The following is a 20,849-nucleotide window of genomic DNA, read 5'->3' on the forward strand; positions in this document are numbered from 1 at the left end:
GTGAGGAATGAATCCTGTGTGGCTCACAGCGACAAGGTCACTGAACTTGAAGGCAAGCATGATGTCTGAGACCTGGTGGTTTGGAGGGGAGAGTCCGTAAGATCTGTTTGTGTCAGACTGACTCACCAGATCACATGGTGTAGAAGGACACTGTGTTTTGTAGAAGGATAGCAAACGTAGGATAACAATTGATAGGATATCATTTGTATGAGAACATCTGATTGAATATCACTTGAATGAGGACACTTGATTGGATATACAAAACAAAAAGATAGTTTCAAACAAGGGTGTAGAAACAATTGACGGGTTCCTTAGAAAGTTTTTTTTTTTAAGGTTGTGCCCCTCCCCAATCCCATTCACTGCCCAATGAGGGCAGTGGGTGGGCCCCGGACCTGCCCAGTCATGGAGACCTCCCCCCTCAGTGTACTCACCCTGAAGGGAGCAGCCCCCCCCAGCCCAGGCAGGCCCAGGGACAGCTCACCACGTGCACATGGTGGCTGTCGTCTGAGATCCAGGCATGAGACGCCCTGTCCTGAGACCCACCTTCCTTAGAAAGTTTTATGGGAACTACATAAGCTCCTCAATACCTCCTTCCTTATCCTATGTGAGCCTCAGTCTATAAAAGTCTGATGCCATTAATAAACTTCAGCTATCTTGTCAGGACAGTAGTCTACACATGTTATTATAGGCTCTATGTACTAAGGCCATCATTGCAGGACAGTAAACAACATGGAAGTCCTGAGATGGGCTGTGAGCACAGAACATCACTGATTGCCACATGCCAGCCCACATGAAAGCTATGGCTGGGGGCCTGTCTGGCAGGGTTAGATCTCAGTACCTGACTGTCAGAACAGGGGATAGATCACATTAGGCAGGGTCATGACACTAATCAGCACACAAGAGAACCAGGTCTGGGGGTAGATTCTGCGAAAGATAAGTGGGCCCAACCCAGTGGAAATACAAATCCCACTGGTTAACCTAATAGTTGGGGTGGTGATGGGCTGAGCTAGGAGTGATCATGGAACCTGCCAACACTCATGGGTGCTGCGGCTGAAACCAGCATGGGCAGGTCAAGGCAGTAGCATCCGCACATGCATCCTAAAACAGGGTGTGAGGCAGGCTGAAACATCCTCCAGCTCATACAAAGGCCAAGATGGAGTGGTAGACTATGCTGGGCAAGGGCCTAGCAGCTGCTGGAGCATGTGAGATCTGAGTCAGGAAGTGGGCCAAGTGGGGAAACTTGGGAAACCCCTACTGGGGGTCACGGCTCCTGCTGGTAAGAACATGTTCCAGGTGAGATTCATTTTAGTATTTTATTATACTGTTTGAAATGTCCAGAAGCAGGCAATTGGCCTAGAGGTTGAGACCCCCACTTCCCACAACAGAATACCTGGATTCTAGTTCCAGTTCCAACTCCTGACTCCATCTTCCTGCCAGAACAGGCACTAGCAGGCAGCAGTGATGGCCTGCGTCCTTAGAACCCTGCCATTCACCTGGATTGCAGACCCAACTTCTGGCTTTGGTTCTAAACCAGTTCTGGCTGTTGTAGGCACTGGGCAAAGTGAGCCACAAAACAGGAACACTCTCTCACGCACAAATAAACAACAATCATTTGAATATGTAATCAATATAAAAATTATTGATGAGGTATTTTACATTTTTCCCAGTCCAGTTTTTATACTTACAGCACATCTCAATTCAGAGTGTCCATATGAGGCTGGATATCATACCAAAGGACAGTGTTCCACCTCGTTCATAAGTTTCTAGTTGATTTTGTTGTTTATTTATTTATTCTTTAAAAATTTTTTTCGTAAGTGATTTTGAATGAAACATTTCTTTTCCCAGACCTCAGTTTCTTCATATTTTAGAGACTAAACCAAATGTTCTTGCTTCCAATACTGATCTTCTGCAATTATTTCAAATTTACCCAATCCTTTTCTTCTCTCTCTCTACTCACCTCTGTTTCTCCCTTCCATTTCTTCATTCCTCTTTCTCCATTTGTTTTTTCACCTATTTCATTTGAAGGACTGGCAGAGGTTATGCTTATCTGCTGGCTCACTTCCCAAATACCTGGTACAACCCAGGTTGGCAAGGTTAAAGACAAGAAGTTGGAACCTCAATCCAGTTCCTCCGCATGGGTGACGAGGACCAAACTACTTGAGCCATCATCTGCTGCTTCCCAGTACGCTTTGGTAGGAAGCTAGAATTAGAAGTAGAGTCAGGTTCTTGAACTTGCGCACTTTGATATGAAATGTGGGCATCCAGCATGGTTTCTTAACTACTCAACCAAACGCATACCTCTCTTTTTAATTTTTTCATCCACAGTTATTTCCCATTCAAGAGATCTAAACCTGGGAGGGTAGGAACAACAGAATTCTCAAGTAGCAACAAGTGTGCTAAGCTACACACACCTTGCTGAGGATGCCTCTGCCCACTGTTCTTTCATAGGAAATCATAGACATGATCGGCTGCAAGACAGGTGAATTTTAAGTGACTTCTTGGTCTTTGCCGTCCTGAGCCATTTTGCAGAGCTGGAGCTCTGGAATCAGAAACTCCTGAAATCTTACTGCTGTCTCTCTTTTTTTTAAGATTTATTTTATTTTTATTGGAAAGTTAAGATATACAGAGAGGAAGATCTTCCGTCCGATGATTCACTCCCCATGTGGCTGTACCAGCCAGAGCTAAGCCGATCCAAAGCCAGGAGCCTCCTCCAGGTCTCCCACACGGGTGCAGGAGCCCTAGGCTTTGGACCATTCTCGACTGTTTTCCCAGGCCACAAGCAGGGAACTGGATGGAAAGTGGAGCTGCCGGAATTAGAACCAATGCCCATATGGGATCCTGGCACGTTCAAGGCAAGGATTTTAACTGCTGTGCTATCACGCCAGGCCCTCAGTGCTGTCTCTTACCACAGTATTGTGGTATTCATAACTCAAGAGACGTTGTTTTCTGTTCCTTCTATAAGATGGATCATGATACCAACCTCAAAGTTTGTGGAAGAAATGTGATGGCATAAGGGAAAGAGCAGAATAAATGTGATTGTTCTCTATAACATTTCACCAGCCTGTAGCACACATTTAATTGAAGCTAAAACAGGGATGCATTTTGTAGATAATGCTCCTGGGAGGCTCAAGGACCTGGATTTGTGATTTGTATCTAACCCACAGGGAGTTTCCCACTTAGGTACCCCAGCAACACAGCCAAGTCACTGCTCCTGGTAGCCCCTGAATGTCATATTCTGTTCCCTCTGTGGAAGCTTCTTCTTCGTTATAAGCTCCCAAAGGTCAAAGTAAGACTTGTCACCATTGTAACTGCAGTGTTCATCTTGGAGCCTGATGAATGCTAGGCCCTTAATTGGTGGAGGGTATACAGAACAATGGCTGACCTTGGGAGCAAAACTACTTCATTATAAAGAATCAAGCCTGTCTTTGTGAAGATTTATTTGTTTATTTTAAAGGCAGAGTCACAGAGAGAGAGTGAGAAACACAGAGATCTTTTGTCTGCTGGTTCACTCCCCAAATGGCTTTAATGACCGGAGCTGGGCCCGTTTGAAGCCAGGAGACTGGAGCTTCTTCCAGATCTCCCAACCTGGCTGCAGAGGCCCAAGGACTTGGACTATTTTTTTGCTGCTTTGCCAGGCACAGCCTTAGGCAGCTGCATGAGAAGTGGAGTCAACCCAGTGCCCAGAAGGGATGCTGAAAGTGTAAGCAGGTGCTTTTCCAGCTACACCATAGCACCAGCCCCTTTGTTTTCTTTTCGAGTGACAGGATCAAGGGCTGGAAGTATCACTTTTAGAGGATCTGTTCCGAGGGAATTCCAGGTTCCTTTGCTGGCTTCCAGTGTTACTGATGGTGAGGCATCGCTGATCAGAGAAGCAGCAACAAGAATCACAGAAGGTCTGCTTTGGAGTTGAGGCTACAAACGTAGGATTTGCTATGTATGTGAAACTACGACTTAAAAAAAAAAAAAAAAAGCTTTTATTCCCAAGCACAGAGAAACAGAAATCTTCCACCTGCTGGTTCCCTCAAATCTCTACAGCAGCCAGGTGGGCCAGGTAAATGTCAGGAGCCCTGCCTTCCACACGCATCACCTGCACATTAGCAAGAAGCTGGATCACAAGCGGAGCCAGGACTCTCACCCGCCACCGCAAGGTGAAACAGGATCTTAACTGCTGTGCCAGGCTCCGAACCCTTGAGATGAACCTGTGAGACCCAAAAGACAGGTAAATCAAGTGGCTGACTGATGTTGCAGAGGGATTGCCATGGAAAACTAACAATTCTGGAGTTAAGACTCCAGAACGCTATCTGGCACCTTCTGAAAGTTGGGTGAATGGATTCATCCTAAGGCTTCAATCTCACGAAGCGAGGATGCCTTTCAGCTGCGTATCTTCTCGGCCGGGTGCTCTTCATCTGGCCTCCTCACTCTTAACCCTCCTGCTACCTTCACCCAGTCTGTCCTATTGTTTCGACCCATTCCCGCCTGGTGCACTCTGGGAAACGTAGTCGCACGCCCTGCCTCAGCCGGTAGGGTAGCCCGGTAAACTCCATCTCCACAAAGCTCCATTGATATTTTTTCGAGGGTGGGATAAAGCCTAGGATGTCCAGCCCGCTTATTCGAAGGGTAACCTGGGATTTGCAGTTTCCAGCGCCTGAGGCGGTCGGTAGCTGAGAGGATCCGACTCTAACCCCGCCCCTCCTCAAGATCGCGCATCCTGATGACATTCGTGGTAGCGCAAGGACTCTGGGATATGTAGTAGTTCTCGAAGCCTAGCCCAACCTTAGCCATTGCGACTTGAGGACTACAGTTCCCAGGATTCCGCGCGGCGGCGCGCTGTGAGCCAATCGAGGCGGTGATTGGCTCGTGAGCCGGCCGCATGCGGAGGAGCTCAAGGAGCCGCTCTGTTGCGACAGAGGCCGAGCAGCGAGGCCCAGTGAGTTGGGGAAAGAAGCGCTTTTCGGGGGAGGGTGCCGGCCGGTGAGGGAGCGGGAGGAAGAGACGGGGAAGAAGGACAGGGACGGGATGGAGAAGACCGCGAGGGAAAAGAGAGGGCCAAGAGAGAGAAGCTGATGGGTGTAGGGGCAGATCTGGGGGTGGCGACTAGGGAGTCTGTAAGGGGGCTCATCAGGGGCAGGGAGGCCGATCTGGCACGGGGAGAAGCTGGGTCCGCCAGCCAGGATGACAGGGACGACGCAGAGAAGACGCCCCCTCCCCCCCACTGGCGAGAAGAGAAAGCTGGGAAGTGAGGTGGCTGGAGTGCGAAGTGCCAAGACTTGGGGTAACCGGAGAAGGGGACCTTTACCGAGGGACCGAGCCTGGTCGCTAAGTGGAAGCCCTGGGAGGAAGGAGCGTTCCCGAAGTGATGCCGGCCATGGAGAGCGGTGGACGGAGCCCGGGGTGGAGGGAGAGCCGGGCAGGATTCGGAACTGGCCAGGTTGGGAGGAAGGAGGCTTGATAGGAAAATGCCCGGAATGATGGGGCTAGATGCAGACGTTCTTACCAGGAGGTAGAGTTTGAGGGTGTTTGTTTGCCTTCTTTCAGGCTCCCTGAAAGAAGAGAAAGCCACCCCTGTAGTTCAGCACCATGCCCTCTGACCTGGCCAAGAAGAAAGCGGCCAAAAAGAAAGAAGCAGCCAAAGCGCGACAGCGGCCCAAGAAGGGACACGAAGAGAACGGAGATGCCGTCACCGAGCCGCAGGTGGCAGAGGAGAAGAGCGAGGAGGCCAACGGCCGGGAGAGCACAGGTGAATAGAGGGCAGGGTGCCTAGAATGAGCTGTGCCCCGGCCAGAGCCCGCCCCGAGAGTTCTGGGGCCTTGGAGAGCGTGTGTGGAGCTATGGAACCGTAGAGGTGGAGTTGATGCAGCCCCCGGAGTGCCAGTGAAGGAGCCAGAGCTCCAAGTTCTCCGGCAGCAGAGAGTCCTGAGTGTCTCAGACTCTGCTGCATTCCTTACACCCCCTTCCTCGCTGGGACAGTGACCATAGCAACAGGAGAGTAACCTCTCAATTATGATGTGGGTATTTCCTCTCCCAGAAAACACTCAAGCTGTTATTTTAGGAAATATCTGTTGAGCATGTCTCAAGGGCTATACACTAAGGCCTTACAAACTCAGTCTGCCCTCTGATAACTTAACCAGTCTAGATGAAGAAACATAGCAGTGTGTGACAGAGAATATTCCAGACCTTCCCCACCCCCCCGAGTCTAGCTCCCTGACCATATATGCTCCGTCCAGACTGCCCATCGTCCCTTGAGGAGTCACCACCGCACTTCCTGGCATTTCCCCTGTTGAGTTCTGCGACCATGGCGGCGGTTGACATTCAAGGTCCAGCTCAAGTCAGCAGAGCTCTGAGTCAGACCTAATCCAGGCTTTGCATTCACTGTCCTCCTTCCTGGGGTGTTCTAGACCTTTCATGTTCTGGTTTGTTTCTTCAACTAGTGTGTTTAATCTCTGAGTGCAGGTACTAGGACATGGGAGATTGTTTGCTGTGATCTCTCATAGATACTAAGGAAATGTTTGAAGAGGAAAGAATAATTAGTGATAGAAATTATAACAGACAAGAAGTCAGAAAAAAGGAAAGTTAGAAAGATGTTTGTGAGGCCAGTGGAGTGGTAGAAATTAGCTCCAAGGTAAGAATTCTTAGGAAAGATAACATGATGAGGTCAGGTCAAGGGGCAGTTTTAGGTCATGGTCGGAATGCTGAAGAATGATAAGTTATGAATGATGGAAGTGAATGGGATGTGACAGGACAAGACAAGGGAAAGGGAGATTTAGGATTTAAATGATAAACCGCAAAGGAAAAGCCCTCAGGGCAGGCTTGTGGCACCATACGTTTAGTTTAAGGCTTGTGCAGCACACAGCTCCACTCAGCGCTACCTGGGCCCACGCCCTTTAGAACTCACCTCTGTGTGTAAGAACTACCCCAGTTGTTGTGTCTCAGTCCCCCCCATCCCAAGCTGCTTTTCTGTCCCCAGAAGTGGATTTACTGACCAAGGAGCTGGAAGACTTTGAGATGAAGAAGGCTGCTGCTCGAGCTGTCACTGGGGTCCTGGCCTCTCACCCCAACAGTACCGACGTCCACATCATCAACTTGTCCCTCACCTTCCACGGCCAAGAGCTGCTCAGTGACACCAAACTGGAGTTAAACTCAGGCCGCCGGTACGGCCTCATCGGCTTAAATGGAATTGGTGAGGCTCTTGGTGGGAGAGGTGGGGAGGAAGCCCCTGGCTCCTCTGTCACTCAGTCCCCGCTGCGGGCACAGCAAGGTGTTGGTAATGTAGGTGGGAGACGTGCCAGATGTGTCCAGGGAAAAGGCGCTAGCAGGACAGAGCAGCATGCAGTGAGCCCCACAGGAGTAATCGCAGACAGGAGGTGCGGGAGTAGGCGCTGGGAGGGGTAGTAGTGTGTGAAGCTGCTGTAAATGAAAAAGGCTTCATGGAGAAGGATGCGAAGAACCAGAAGAAAGGTTGGAATGGTATCCCAAGAGTGGGGTCAGTGAGATTAGGGTGAGTGAAGGGAAGGGGCACTCCGGAAGTGGCAGCCCCCATTTCAGGGACTGGGGGGAGCTGGCTCAGCGGCCTCTCCTGCCCCGTCCCAGGGAAGTCCATGCTGCTGTCTGCCATCGGGAAGCGGGAGGTGCCCATCCCGGAGCACATCGACATCTATCACCTGACCCGAGAGATGCCCCCCAGCGACAAGACCCCCCTGCAGTGCGTCATGGAGGTGGACACAGAGCGGGCCATGCTGGAGCGGGAGGCCGAGCGCTTAGCTCACGAGGACGGTAGGGCCCCGCACCCGGGCCTGGGGTGCAGTGGTCATCTCCAGGGGTGAGCCCCAGGGATCCTCACAGGCCTCCGCTGCCCGCATCCTGGGCTTGAGGGGTGCAGCAGGCATACCGGGGGGCAAGCCACAGGAGCCTCACAGGACCCACCTGCCCACAGCCTGGGCCTGGGGGGCTGCAGCAGGCGTCCCCAGGGGCAAACCTCAGGAGCCTCACAGGCCCCCACTGCCCGCAGCCGAGTGTGAGAAGCTCCTGGAGCTGTACGAGCGCCTAGAGGAGCTGGACGCTGACAAGGCCGAGATGCGGGCCTCGCGGATCTTACACGGCCTGGGCTTCACACCTGCCATGCAGCGCAAGAAACTGAAGGACTTCAGTGGCGGCTGGCGGATGCGGGTTGCCCTCGCCAGGTGAGTCCCTCGCTCCTCTCCCACTCCTCGCAGCTCCCCCTGCCAGGACTGAGTGTTGGTGCCTGCCACTTCCCGGCAGCAGGAGATGCAATCAGTGGGGATCGGAGATGGGTGGATGGGAGTGAGGAGACAGATGGCTGGGGAGTGAGCTTCCTGCCTGAAGCAGCTGTGACTCAGTGTAGAGTCCCAGCCCAGGAGTTAGGAACCCCGTGGGAAGTTTTCCTAACAGCACTAGGGAAAGTGGTGGGGGTTAAGTTTGCTGCTTTTCTCACTTTCCCACCTTTTTTTGTGTGAAGGTGCCACTAATTCTTGCTACACTGAAAGGCTGGACAGCTTACCCAAAGCAGATTTCTCTAGAGCAACTATTCTGTTAGTTAATTCCTTACCCCAGTTTCTCCTCAAAGTGAATGATACAACTTAATCTAATACAACCTGTCTACTGATTAGGAAGTAGCCAATATAGCTTTTTAAGTTTGATTTGTTTGAAAAGCAGCAGGAGGGCCCGGCGCGGTGGCGCAAGTGGTTAAGTCCTCGCCTTGCACGCCCGGGATCCCATATGGGCGCCGGTTCTAATCCCGGCAGCCCCGCTTCCCTTCCAGCTCCCTGCCTGTGGCCTGGGAAAGCAGTTGAGGACGGCCCAAAGCTTTGGGACCCTGCACCCGCGTGGGAGACCCGGAAGAGGCTCCTGGCTTCGGATCGGCATAGTATCGGCCCGTTGCGGCTCACTTGGGGAGTGAATCATCGGATGGAAGATCTTCCTCTCTGTCTCTCCTCTCTGTATATCCGCCTTTCCAATAAAAAATAATAAAAATAAATCTTTAAAAAAAAAAAAAAAAAAAAAAAAAGAAAAGCAGCAGGAGAGAGAGATCTTCCATGTACTGGTTTACCTTCCAAATGGCTGCTACAGCCAGGGCTGGGCCATGTGGAAGCCAGGAGCCAGGAACTCCATTGTGGTCTTCCTTGGGGTTGGCAGTTGGTCTGCCTTCTGCTACTTTTCCAGGCACATTAACAGAAAATTGGATCGGAAGCATAGCAACGAGGTCTCAGACAAGCACTGCAGTATGGGATTCTGGTGTGGCCAGACCCTTGTGTGTGTCCTAGAACATGGGAGTAGTCATTCTACATGCCAGCAAGAATTAACTCCCTTCTGATTCACCTGGGGGCTTTGGAGAGCACGGCTCCCAACCTCTGTGTCAGATCCACGTGGGCACTAGGGGCTCAGGAATCTTGTTGATAACAAGTTCCTGTAGGTATAGTGCTATCAGGCTTGGGAACCAGAATCTACAGTTGGCTCTCTTGTTCCCCCAGTTGAAGGAAAAAACACTCTTTGGTCTGCTTGCTGGAGACTGATACCCCAGCAGAAAGAGCTGCCACGTACACTGTCCCCTGGGAGTTACTCCCTCTGCAGCCTTTGTCTTGGTGCTGGAGACCCACACCAGTGTCCAGGCCTCACGGACTCAAGGACTTACGGTTTTATATCCAAACTATAGTTCTCTGGGTCTGAGCTGTCTTTTGTCCTTTTAATATCTGCTCTTTCTTTCTTTCTTTCTTTCTTTTTTTCTTTTTTTTTTTTTTTCCTAAAGCTTATTTATTTGAAAGGCAGAAAGAAAGACTGCCCTAATGGCTGCAGTGGCCAGTGCTAGGCCAGCAAAAAGCCTGGACTACTTCTGGGTCTCATGTGTGTTTGGGCCCAAGGATGTGAGCCATCCTCTGCTGCTTTCCCAAGCCATAAGCAGAGAGCTGAATCAGAAGTAGAGTAGCCAGGACTTGATGCTGGCACCACAGGCAGCAGCTTTACCTTCTGCGCTAGCCCCTGACCTCTGCTCTTAAGTGCTGCTTTCTCACCTGTCTTTCCCCGTTACTTTGAGGTTTTGAACCTAGGGTTGATAGCGGGACTAGCCAGGCCTGGTGGGAACTGCAGAACAGGCATTCAGCCCCTTTCGTGCAGTCCCTGTGTTGCTGAAGGGCCTGTGTCCTGACCTGTCCTGCAGAGCCCTCTTTATCCGGCCCTTCATGCTGCTTCTGGATGAGCCCACCAACCACCTGGACCTGGATGCTTGTGTGTGGTTGGAAGAAGAACTGAAGACGTAAGGGAGCGTTGGAGGAGATGGGGGCGGGCAGGTCTGGAAGGGGAAGTCCAGCCGAGTCCACAGGAAAGGGTACAGCAGCGAGAAAACGAACTGCAGGAAGACATGATGGGGCTTTGTGGCCGAGGGAGTCAGCCTATTGGTGTATTTTCAGTGCCTTGATGATCCAAAAGGAAAGTGGGGTGATGTTTTAGTGTGTTCCAGCTTTTCCCACACACGGTTGGAGATGCATTTATGGGTGTGTTTGTTTATGCATACTGCCCTCCACTGTGTTCTGTTGAAAATCAGAGCAGAAGATTAAGGACTCCTGAGCATCTCAGCACACTTTGTAAGCCATGCAGAACTCACAGATGAGTTGTGCAGCACATAAATGATTGCTGACAGTGAGGAACTGGGCGGGACATGCAAAGGAGGGTGCTAGGTATAAGGTGGGAAAGGGTTCCCTATGCACCTGTTAGCAGCTGTCTCCCCGCTTGGAGCGCCTTCTGATTAGGTTCTGTCTTTGCAGCTTTAAGCGCATCCTCGTGCTCGTCTCCCACTCCCAGGATTTTCTGAATGGTGTCTGCACCAACATCATTCACATGCATAACAAGAAGCTGAAGTATTACACGGTGAGTGGTCCTCAGCTGCCTCTACACACACAAGTTCTCCTTTAAAAAAGATGTGCATGAGGAATCCTGCAGCCTGCTTTATTTCAGTCCCAAAGCCTTTGCTTTCAGGTCCTAGGCCATGGCTTGGCAGTCTCTGCTCATGGTGCCAGGGCTTCCCTCTGCTTTCTTGGAGGACTCCTTAACTCTGCCCACGAGTGTTGGCACATTGGCTCTCCTTCCATGAGCACAGGAGGCTGTGGTGATGGTCTCAGCCCACAGATAGGCCTCAGTTTTTCAAGTTTCAAAAAAATGTCAACTAGAAATCCTCTTCATTCCTAGCCATGTTCCCCAGAGTAGTAACAGTAACAGTCTTCCAGAAACTTCTCTGTGCTTGCAGGCACTTGTAGAGACTTTCACAGATGCACGGATCCGTTTCTCTTTACACTGCTGTAACTTTGATCACTACACTCTAGGTGGCCTTTTCACACACTTGTGTCTCTGTGGGAATCAGCCTCACTCTCAGCAGCTGCGTGCTTGCCAACAACTCCCCGTGTGACTCTTGCCTGTTAGTCCTTTGTGGTGGACATTTACCTTTCAGCCAGGTGTTTCCAGATAAAAACCTGGCAGTTTACAGTGTTTTTCCAGTGCTACATCAAAATGGTCTGCCTGCCACCCCTGCCCTCTGCCCCCTGCCTGGACACAGCTTTTGTAGGTGGTGTGGGGCATCAGCCTCCGGGGGTGGTGTTAAGATGAACCTTGGAGTGCCTATGTGACCATCTTGTGCTATGGCTGCCTTCCTGGCTAATGTAAGGATTTGCTCTGGTCCTGTCTGGGCCAAACAAGAGGCCCAGGACAGAAAAGACTTCACCCTGTAGGATAGGATGAGCTGCTCTGGCTACTGCATACACTTCCAGTCAGGGTTAAGTTAGCCCAGCTCTCACCTCGCTAGGTTTGGCTTAGGCCCCAGGTTAAAGCGGCCTACCCTGCCTTTCCCTGCAGGGTAACTACGATCAGTACGTGAAGACACGGCTGGAGCTGGAGGAGAACCAGATGAAGAGGTTTCATTGGGAGCAGGATCAGATCGCACACATGAAGGTGGGGAGGCCCTGGGGCCTAGTGGGGCAATGGGTGGAGAGCACATGGAGGTGGGGAGGCCTTGGGTGGAGGAGCCTGGAAGTCAGAGTTGTCACTTTCCACCCTAGATTGTAAGGTGAGTTGTGGTGCTTGCCACACACTCTGCCCACGGCCTCACCCCCTTTCTGGTCTTCTTCAGAACTACATTGCTAGGTTTGGTCATGGCAGTGCCAAGCTGGCCCGGCAAGCCCAGAGCAAAGAGAAGACGCTACAGAAAATGATGGCGTCGGGACTGACAGAGAGGGTCGTGAGCGACAAGGTGAGGGCTGACTGGGATGTGGCAGACTGAGGCATGGTGGGTAAGAAAGGAGCCAGACTGCTCAATTCACTCTTCTCTCCCCAGACACTGTCATTTTATTTCCCACCATGTGGCAAGATCCCTCCACCTGTCATTATGGTACAAAACGTGAGCTTCAAGTATACAAAAGATGGGGTAAGTTCAGGCCAGCGCTCATGTATGGTTTGGAAACCAGGATGCACTTCGGAGAGCGAGCACTGGCTGTCAGGAACCCCTCCGGTTCTGTGGCTGCTGAGGTGCCTCCCCAAGGCCTCCGTCAAGGACAGGAAGGAAACCGCTCAGTGGGGTTGGCGGGTGGATGCCGTGGATGGCGCTGCTTGAGCGTGCTTCCTTCCCTTTCCGTTCTCCTCACCTCCGAAACTGGTGGCCAGCTAGGCAGACTAGACCCATATGCTAGCCTTATGTCTTTGTCTCTCTTATACCCACCTCAGCCTTGCATCTACAATAATCTCGAATTTGGTATTGACCTCGACACGCGAGTGGCTCTGGTAGGGCCCAATGGAGCAGGAAAGTCAACTCTTTTGAAGCTGCTAACAGGAGAGGTATGGCACCAAGGGGGTGTGGCTACTTCTGGGAGTGGGCACTTGATCGTCTGTCATGGAAGTTAGGCAGGGGTCATCACTCTCAGAGGGTTGGCCAGCCCTGGCGGTGACTGAGCTGTTGAGGGGCTAAGGGTTAACCCAGGAGAGAGACAGCGTGTCATAGCAGTGTAGTAGCGTGGTTTGGGGCAGCTTTGTCTAGGTGAAGGCAGAGAACAATCAGGGAAAGAGAGAGAATGTGTGTGTGTGTGTGTGTGTGTGTGTGTGTGTGTGTGTGTGTCAGTCAGCATTTTCTGTTTTCCAGGCATTCAGAGTATAAGAACACGGATGTAGAGATAGGATTTTATTTTAGAAAATGTGTGTTGTCGCTGCAGGCAGGGACTTCGTGATGTAGTATTTTCTGTAGCAGATGTTTCTTAACTAGCCAAGTCTGTTGTGTGTGCTGCCTCCCCAAGCTACACTGCCTCTCAGTGTATCTTCCTAAGTGTTAGAGCAGCCGGGGTGGTTCTGGGGATTCTCCTTAGAAAGTTGGGAGTTTTGTTCTGGGTACACTTGTGGGTTTTTTCCCTGCTCTGCCCTTGTCTGCTTCCATGTAGATTTCCATTTTGTGAGCTTATGTCTGACCACTGCTCCTTTCCCCCTAGCTACTGCCTACAGATGGAATGATCCGAAAACACTCTCATGTCAAGATAGGGCGTTACCATCAGGTACAGACCTGGTCAAGGCCCAGCCCTACCTCCCCGTTCCCAGGAATTCTAGCTTAGTCAACCCGCACTTGCCTCTGTGGATCCTGAACAGGTGTCTGGGGGTAAAGGTAGAGTGTTCCCTAGCGGGTAACACAGCAGGGCCCCTTTGGAAGCAGGGCACGGTGCCATCTGGGCGGGTTTCACTTTTCCTGTAGCATTTACAAGAGCAGCTGGACCTGGATCTCTCGCCTTTGGAATACATGATGAAGTGCTACCCAGAAATCAAGGAGAAGGAAGAAATGAGAAAGATCATCGGGCGGTACGGGCTGACTGGGAAGCAGCAGGTCAGTAGGACAGGGTGTGGAAAGAACCCGGGCCAGCTGGAAGACATGGCTTGCTGGGCCAGGGTACCGTGCCCTGGCAGCCCAGCTGTGGGAGTTTTCCCAGAGTCTTATCATTTGAACTCAACCCCCAAGAGCCCACTGCCCTGGCGTCCCTCTAGACTGTTAAGTAATGGGACATTAACGGGGAGGGAACGAGGTACTGTGGTGCCTGCGAGCAAGGGAACATGAATCAGAGAGAACAGAAGTCCCGGACTCAGTTCTGGAACTCAGCATCTGCCTGATTGTTCCAGTTCTTCAAGCTTGCAGTGCTGACCCAGAGAGAGGCACAGCTCCGAGTTCTAGCTATGTCCCTCTCCAGCCTAGAGTGACTGTGGCTCTACCACTATCTTGCCACGGCATCTTGGACCTAAGCAAAATGGCAGACATCGAGTGGAGGAGCCAGGGGTTGGGGGAAGTGGTGAGTATGCTTTGTCGTGGCGCAATCTCAGGTTTTGTGTGTGCCCTGGCTCCACTCAGGTGAGCCCAATCCGGAACTTGTCAGACGGGCAGAAGTGCCGAGTGTGTCTGGCCTGGCTGGCCTGGCAGAACCCACACATGCTGTTCCTGGACGAGCCCACCAACCACCTGGACATCGAGACCATTGATGCCCTGGCAGATGCCATCAACGAGTTCGAGGGTGGCATGATGCTTGTCAGCCATGACTTCCGACTCATCCAGCAGGTGAGGCCCTGGCCAGGCCGCAAGGGACAGCACAAAGGGCTTAGGAGTTGGTTGGGTACAGCAGGCTGTGGCACAGGCCAAGCTGCGAGGGACGACACAGCACTTAGGAGGTAGTTGGGTGGAGCAAGCTGTGGCACAGGCAGGTGCGTAACACCCATTTCCTGAATTCAGAGAAGGGGTGTAAGCTGTACCTGAACCTCTTGATGAGGGCTGGCCTTAGGGCTCTTTGTGGCAACTGACAAGAAAGCCTTAACCAAGATACTTCTTCAGTAGTCTGGGGATGTTGCCAACTTGGCATTGTTGGCCCAAAAACGAGTTGGGTAGTTAAGTTTTACTATTGTGCCAAGATTCCACAGTACCAAAATAGTACTTTACTAAGAAGGACTTGGATTAGACAGGGTGCTGCTGCCAGGGTTGGAGACAAAGCTATTGATCATTGCACTGACACCCGAGTGAGAGCATGGAGAAGATGTGGGTGGGAAGAGGAGACTCAGCACAATCGCCTCTGATGAGCCAGAGACCCTGCTAGGGAACTGCGCAGGGAAGCAGCCCCGAGGGTTGCCGCTGTGCCTCTGAGGTCCAAGGAACTTAGAGACCGTGAACCAGGAGGCGGGGTGGGGGGAGGGGAGCTGGTGGAACTTCCTAGAAGCCCCTCAGTCCCTCAGGTGCAGGTGAGGAGTGGACAAAGTGACCGGCGAGGACTCAGTGGAGGATTTGTTTTCTAGGTTGCACAGGAGATCTGGGTCTGTGAGAAGCAGACAATCACCAAGTGGCCTGGAGACATCCTGGCCTACAAGGAGCATCTCAAGTCCAAGCTGGTGGACGAGGAGCCCCAGCTCACCAAGAGGACCCACAACGTGTGAGCCCCATGGCCGGGCTGGGGCAGGAGCTCCATCTGGGGACTCAGCGGCTCCCCTGAGCTGCTGCCTGGGCCAGGACCCTGGGGCCGCCCTCCTGCATTGCTGCGTTCTGCTCCCTGCCTCTCCCTGGCCTCTCCCGACCCCTGCCCTGGTCCCTCCCTGCCTCTCCCCATCCTTCCTTGGCCCTCGGCCTGCCTCAGCTGCACTCTTATCTAGCTACAGCTGGACAGCACTGTCCCTCTCCTTCCAGTTCCAGCTCTTGCTGGCTTCCCCTAAGTGATGCGGCCCAGGCTCCTGAGGGCTGGCAGCCGGGCCCTGGCTGTGGGCCGTGAAGGAGCTTAAGATCTGGGTTTTGGTGATGTTGGAGGAACACTCCCCAGCCCGCTGCTACCTTTCCTTTCTGCTTCTGGTTTGGAGCTCCGGGCCAAGGTCTTAGTCCTGGTTGGTTTTTAAATATTTAACAGTGTAACTTTTAGACCTGCGTGACATCCACAAAGTGACCAATAAAGAAAGAGGAAGCCATGGTCCCTGCCTTCTCAGCTCTCTTGAGGCGAGGCCACAGCCTTCTTGGCACTCGCTTCCTCCCACAGGGGCGGGGGGGTTGAGGGGCACAATTAGCCGGATGGATGGGGACTCGGGTCGAGCTCCTTGGGACAGGGAGAACTTTTTCCCTCTTGTGCAGATTTGGAATCACACCTATTCTCAAACTTCTACAGAAATCAGAGTCTCCTGCGGGCTTTGCTGGGTTCCTGCCTCTCTCTGGTTCAGTAGATCTGGGATGAAGCCGGGATTGATGGTTCGAACAAGTTCTTGGGGGGTCGGTGGGGAGCAGATACTGCAATTGCTGGCCTAAGGCCTGGACGTTGAGCACCTCTGTCCTGAGCACTGTTTTCCTGAAAGGCATGAGCTCTCCAGTGGGCACCTGTGCCCGCCACCACCGCACTTGGGGTGCTTGCCCAAGTGTGGATGCCTGAGCAGCAGACCAGGCCTGTCTGGTCTGTTCCATCTGGTGAAGCGGCAGAGATGCGGCAATGGCCAGGAGCTCGTGTTTGCCACTGCTGCTCCTGGAGCATGCAGGAAGCTTGTTCTTAATGTGAACCCAACACCGTGGAGCCCGTTTGGTTCCTGTGAGCTTGGCACTTGGCACCTCCACGCCTGAGGCATGTCTGCGGACCTTGCTCTGCCTGTGACCCCTCAGCAGCCATCCCTACGGGAAGACAGGCACGGCCACAATTTTTCAGTACTCACTAGAGCATATCGAAGAGTAAGATGGGGGCCTGGCATGATAGCCTAGCAGCTAAAGTCCTCGCCTTGCATGCTCCAGGGTCCTACATGGGCGTGGGTTCATATCCCGGTGGTCCCACTTCCCATCCAGCTTCCTGCTTGTGGTCTGGGAAAGCAGTCGAGGATGACCCAAGGCCTTGGGACCCTGCACCCATGTGGGAGATCCAGAAGAGCCTTCGGGCTCCTGGCTTCAGATTGGCGCAGCTCCGGCCGCTGCAGCCACTTGGGGAGTGAATCAGAGGACAGAAGAGCTTTTTGTGTCTCTTCCTCTCTGTATATCTGACTTTACAATAAAAATAAATAAATCTTTAAAAAGTAGGAAGAGAAAATGCTCCCAACTGGTTGTCTTAAACCCCCACAGAACGCGTGGTCTTACAAGAAAGCCACTAAGACTCAGAGAAAGGACAGAAAGCCGTGCTGAACTCGAGCAGAGCTAGGAAGACTGCTCCCAGGAAGGGCAGTCTCCTGAGCGGCCGGCATTGAGCGGGAGGAATGGTGGCAGCTTCTCGTTGGTGGGAAGTCCTAGAGCTGCGCCGAGCAGAGGGAGTGAGCACCCATTGAAAGGCTGCCCTCCCCTCTGCCTGCCTGTGTGTGTCTTCAGTGGTGCCTGAGCACCAGGAGACAGGGCAGTCATCTCAGCAGGAGGTGGTGTTTGGAGAGCAAGCTGCTGGGATCAGGGGCCAGTGGCATCTGCCCCTGTAGCCAAGGGGGCGCCTGCCTGGATGGTGTTGCCTCAGGTGAGGTCTGTTAGGGTCTTCAGAGCTCTGCGACTGAGGTGCCAAAGGCTCAGGCCTGCAGCACCCAGCGGATATGAGAAGAATACATAGGCCTTGGTCCTGGCGCCATGGCCTAGAGGTTAAAGTCCTAGCCTTGAATGCTCCAGAATCCCATATGGGTTCCAGTTCTAGTCCCTGCAGCTCCACTTCCCATCAGCTCCCTGCTTGTGGCCTGGGAAAACAGTCGAGGACAGCCCAAGGCCTCGTGACCCTGCACCCATGTGGGAGACCTGGAGGAGGTTCCAGGTTCCCGGCTTCGGATCAGTGCAGCACTGGCTGTTGTGGTCACTTGGGGAGTGAATCATCGGACAGAAATCTTCCTCTCTGTCTCCTCTTCTCTGCATATCTGACTTTGTAATAAAAATAAATCTTTAAAAGCAAAAAATACACGGGTCCACAAAATGTTCTTAAAATTACACGGTTGGCATTGTATAGTGGATTAAGCCCCTACCTGCAACACTGGCATGTAAAGACTGGTTTTATTCCAGGCTGTTCACTTCCCATCTAGCTCTATTGAATGGAGGTTGATGCAAATATCTGGGCCCCTGTCACCCATGTGTGAGACCTGGAAGGAGTTCCAGGCTTTTGACTTCCGCCTGGCCTCTGTCCCTGGCCCCAACCATTGCAACCATTTGGGGAGTAATCTGCCTTTCAAATAAGTAAACTACAATTCCTTATTTTGGATTAAGAACTGTCCTCCTGACTTTTTTTTTTTTTTTTTAATTTTAAGATTGATTTGAAGAGCAAAGTGCCTACTTTCCATATACTGATTTCCTAAGTGACTGCAATAGCCAGGGCTAGGCCAAACTGAAGGCTCTATGTTCCAACAGGGTCTCACATGCATATCAAAGACCCACATCCCAGGGGTACTGGTGGGCCTGGCAACTGACCCGAAATGTGGGCTGTTGGGTGTCCCAAGTTTAATCAGCTATGCCACAGTGTCCACCCTCCTTGCCTGAGAACACCTTGGTGTGCCCATGCCTGGCATGACCTGATGTCCCAGACTGGGTGCAGAGGTGAGTTCCATGGGGGAGGCTGTCCTGCTTGTCTTCCCTTCCGCAGCCACCTCCTACTGTGAGCCACCCACTTTTCCTATTGCTCCAGGTTTCTTTAGTCACAAAATAGAAAAAACATGGAATATTCACACATGGAGTGCCAAGTGAAACAATCGCATTCTCCATTCACAGTGGCTTTTTCCTCCCGTTTGCAGGGACCCCACGTGATCTGCTTTTTGTGAAAAACATCCATTCTTTATCTGCTGCTGACTTCCTTCTGTCTTGCCACAAGGCAGAGTCCAGCTGATTCGCCCCATCTGCCCTCAGTTCAAGCTGCCCTGTACTCAACATGCCCTAATTCCACTTCCTGCCTGTCATGTCCTTTCTCCTTACCCCATTCCTCCCAGTTGTATCTCAGCCATCCTCCAGGACCAACCTCGCATCCCTGCATGTGCCCTGAGGCTGGCTGTCTGCAGCCCTCCCTGAGGGGGCTGTGCACACCTCAGCCCTGTGGTCACCCCTAATTGCTCGATGTGAACCACTCTTGGCTCCAGCCCAGTGACAGCAGTCCTGGGGAGGTGCAGGGAGCCTGCAGCCCTGAAGCCCAGCTCTCTGAGCCACCAGGAGCTCAGAGTTGATTCTCTGGAGTTGGGTGAAATTGGTGTAAATTCACTGGGAGTTGGTTCTGTCGGGGAAGAAGAGCTGGTGCTGGGTTTCTTAATTGATAGGAAATTACCTGGGGGAGGAAGAAGAGAGAGAAATTAGTCTCAGGATTAACCCAGAGCACATTCTGGATGGAGTTGAGCCAAGCCCCTCCTTTCCCACCTGCTCTGTCCCAGGTGCTGGCCTCTGGCCCCACCTGGCAGGGCTGCTGACTTCATAACAGTGGCTCCATGGCATGGGGAGAGCTGTTCCAGGCAGCACAAGGATGAGTACGGAGCGTGGGCAGCAGCAGTCCAGGGCCCGCAGGGGCCAGAGCTCCAGGGACAGGAAGTCCAGAAAGCACAACAAGCACCAAGAAACCTACTCAAGATTGTGTGCATGATGTTGTTTGTTTTGGGACTCATAACATTTCTTCTCCAATTTAATTCTTTTTAAAGTTTTATTTATTTTTATTGGAAAGGCAGATTTACGGAGAGGAGAGACACAAGATCTTCCATCCGCTGATTCACTCCCCAGGTGGCTGCAATGGCCGGATCTGAGCCAATCCGGAGCCAGGAGCCTCCTCCGGGTCTTCCATGCAGGGTTCTCTACTGCTTTCCCAGGCCATAAGCAGGAAGCTGGATGGGAAGTGGAGCAGCCAGGATATGCAAACCAGCACCCATTGGGGATCCTGGCGGTGTACATGCAAAGTGAGGACTTCAGCCACCAGGCTACCATGCCAGGCCCTCAAACTTAATTTTGAAACATTGCAATTCAGGAAAATCTGGGCCCGGCGGCACAGCAGCTCTCTCACGACCACTGATCAGAGGCAGGCTGCTGCAGGCAACTTGCTCTCCTGAGCCAGTGGCCACACTGGGGCATCCAGCGAGCAGCATGCCTGCCACCTGTGCCATCCTTGACCTGGGTCTGTGTCACGGGAACAGTGTGATCACCCAGCAGCGCCCAGGGGGGCATAGGCACAACTATGCTCATTGACATACTATGGGGGAGGCTGGGACATGAGGCCCAGACGACCCCAAATCTAAAGCCTCCCAATACTGCCATGTACGCGGAAAGGTAGTGGGACGCTGCTGTGACTCGACAGGGTAATCCTCCTGCAGGGCCAGTATCCTATATGGGTGCTGGTTCAAGTCCTGGTGGCTCCATTTCTCTCATCCAGCTCCCTGCCTGTGGCCTGGAAAGCTAGCAGGGGATGCTCAAGGCCTTGGGGCCCTGAACCCATGAGGGAGACCCACAAGAGGCTCCTGGCTTCAGATTGGCTCAGCTTTGGCAGTTGCAGTCATTTGGGGAATGAACCAGCAGATAAATCTCTCTCATCTAGTGTGTGTGTGTGTGTCTTCTTTTTATAAATCTGCCTTTTTTTAAAAGATTTATTTTATTTTTATTGGAAAGTCAGATATACAGAGACGAGAGACAGAGAGGAAGATCTTCCGTCCAATGATTCACTCCCCAGGCAGCTGCAACGGCTGGAGCTGAGCCAATCCAAAGCCAGGAGCCTCTTCCGGGTCTCCCACGTGGGTGCAGGGTCCCAAAGCTTTGGGCTGTCTTCCACTGCTTTCCCGGGCCACAGGCAGGGAGCTGGAAGGGAAGCGGGGCTGCCGGGATTAGAACTGGCGCCCATATGGGATCCCAGGCGTGCAAGGCAAGGACTTTAACCACTGTGCCATCTCGCCAGGCCCAAATCTGCCTTTCAAAT

At 52.4% G+C, this 20,849-nt stretch overlaps 1 protein-coding gene across 1 annotated transcript; it reads left to right on the forward strand.

The window, feature by feature from the left end:
- The first annotated feature begins 4,854 nt into the window (after positions 1-4,854).
- LOC121170890 (ATP-binding cassette sub-family F member 2-like) lies at positions 4,855-16,766 on the forward strand. Its single transcript, XM_041002311.1, has 15 exons — positions 4,855-4,927; positions 5,536-5,737; positions 6,965-7,177; positions 7,588-7,770; positions 8,006-8,177; positions 10,169-10,264; positions 10,773-10,875; positions 11,854-11,949; positions 12,128-12,247; positions 12,332-12,421; positions 12,718-12,828; positions 13,470-13,532; positions 13,727-13,855; positions 14,372-14,575; positions 15,301-16,766. The coding sequence occupies exons 2-15, from the start codon at positions 5,578-5,580 to the stop codon at positions 15,436-15,438; spliced, it is 1,878 nt and encodes a 625-aa protein (XP_040858245.1). The 5' UTR covers positions 4,855-4,927; positions 5,536-5,577; the 3' UTR covers positions 15,439-16,766.
- The last annotated feature ends 4,083 nt before the right edge of the window (positions 16,767-20,849 follow it).

The sequence above is a fragment of the Ochotona curzoniae genome, unplaced genomic scaffold, assembly GCF_017591425.1.
Source record: "Ochotona curzoniae isolate NIBS_2020 unplaced genomic scaffold, NIBS_Ocur_1.0 scaffold_2476, whole genome shotgun sequence".
In the NCBI taxonomy this organism is placed as follows: Eukaryota; Metazoa; Chordata; class Mammalia; order Lagomorpha; family Ochotonidae; genus Ochotona; species Ochotona curzoniae.

Coding starts and splice junctions, on each gene's coding strand:
- LOC121170890 (XM_041002311.1), top strand. CDS start 5,578: ATGCCCTCTGACCTGGCCAAGAAGAAAGCGGCCAAAAAGAAAGAAGCA. Junction 7,771..8,005: donor GCGCTTAGCTCACGAGGACG/GTAGGGCCCCGC, acceptor CACTGCCCGCAG/CCGAGTGTGAGAAGCTCCTG. Junction 10,265..10,772: donor TTGGAAGAAGAACTGAAGAC/GTAAGGGAGCGT, acceptor CTGTCTTTGCAG/CTTTAAGCGCATCCTCGTGC.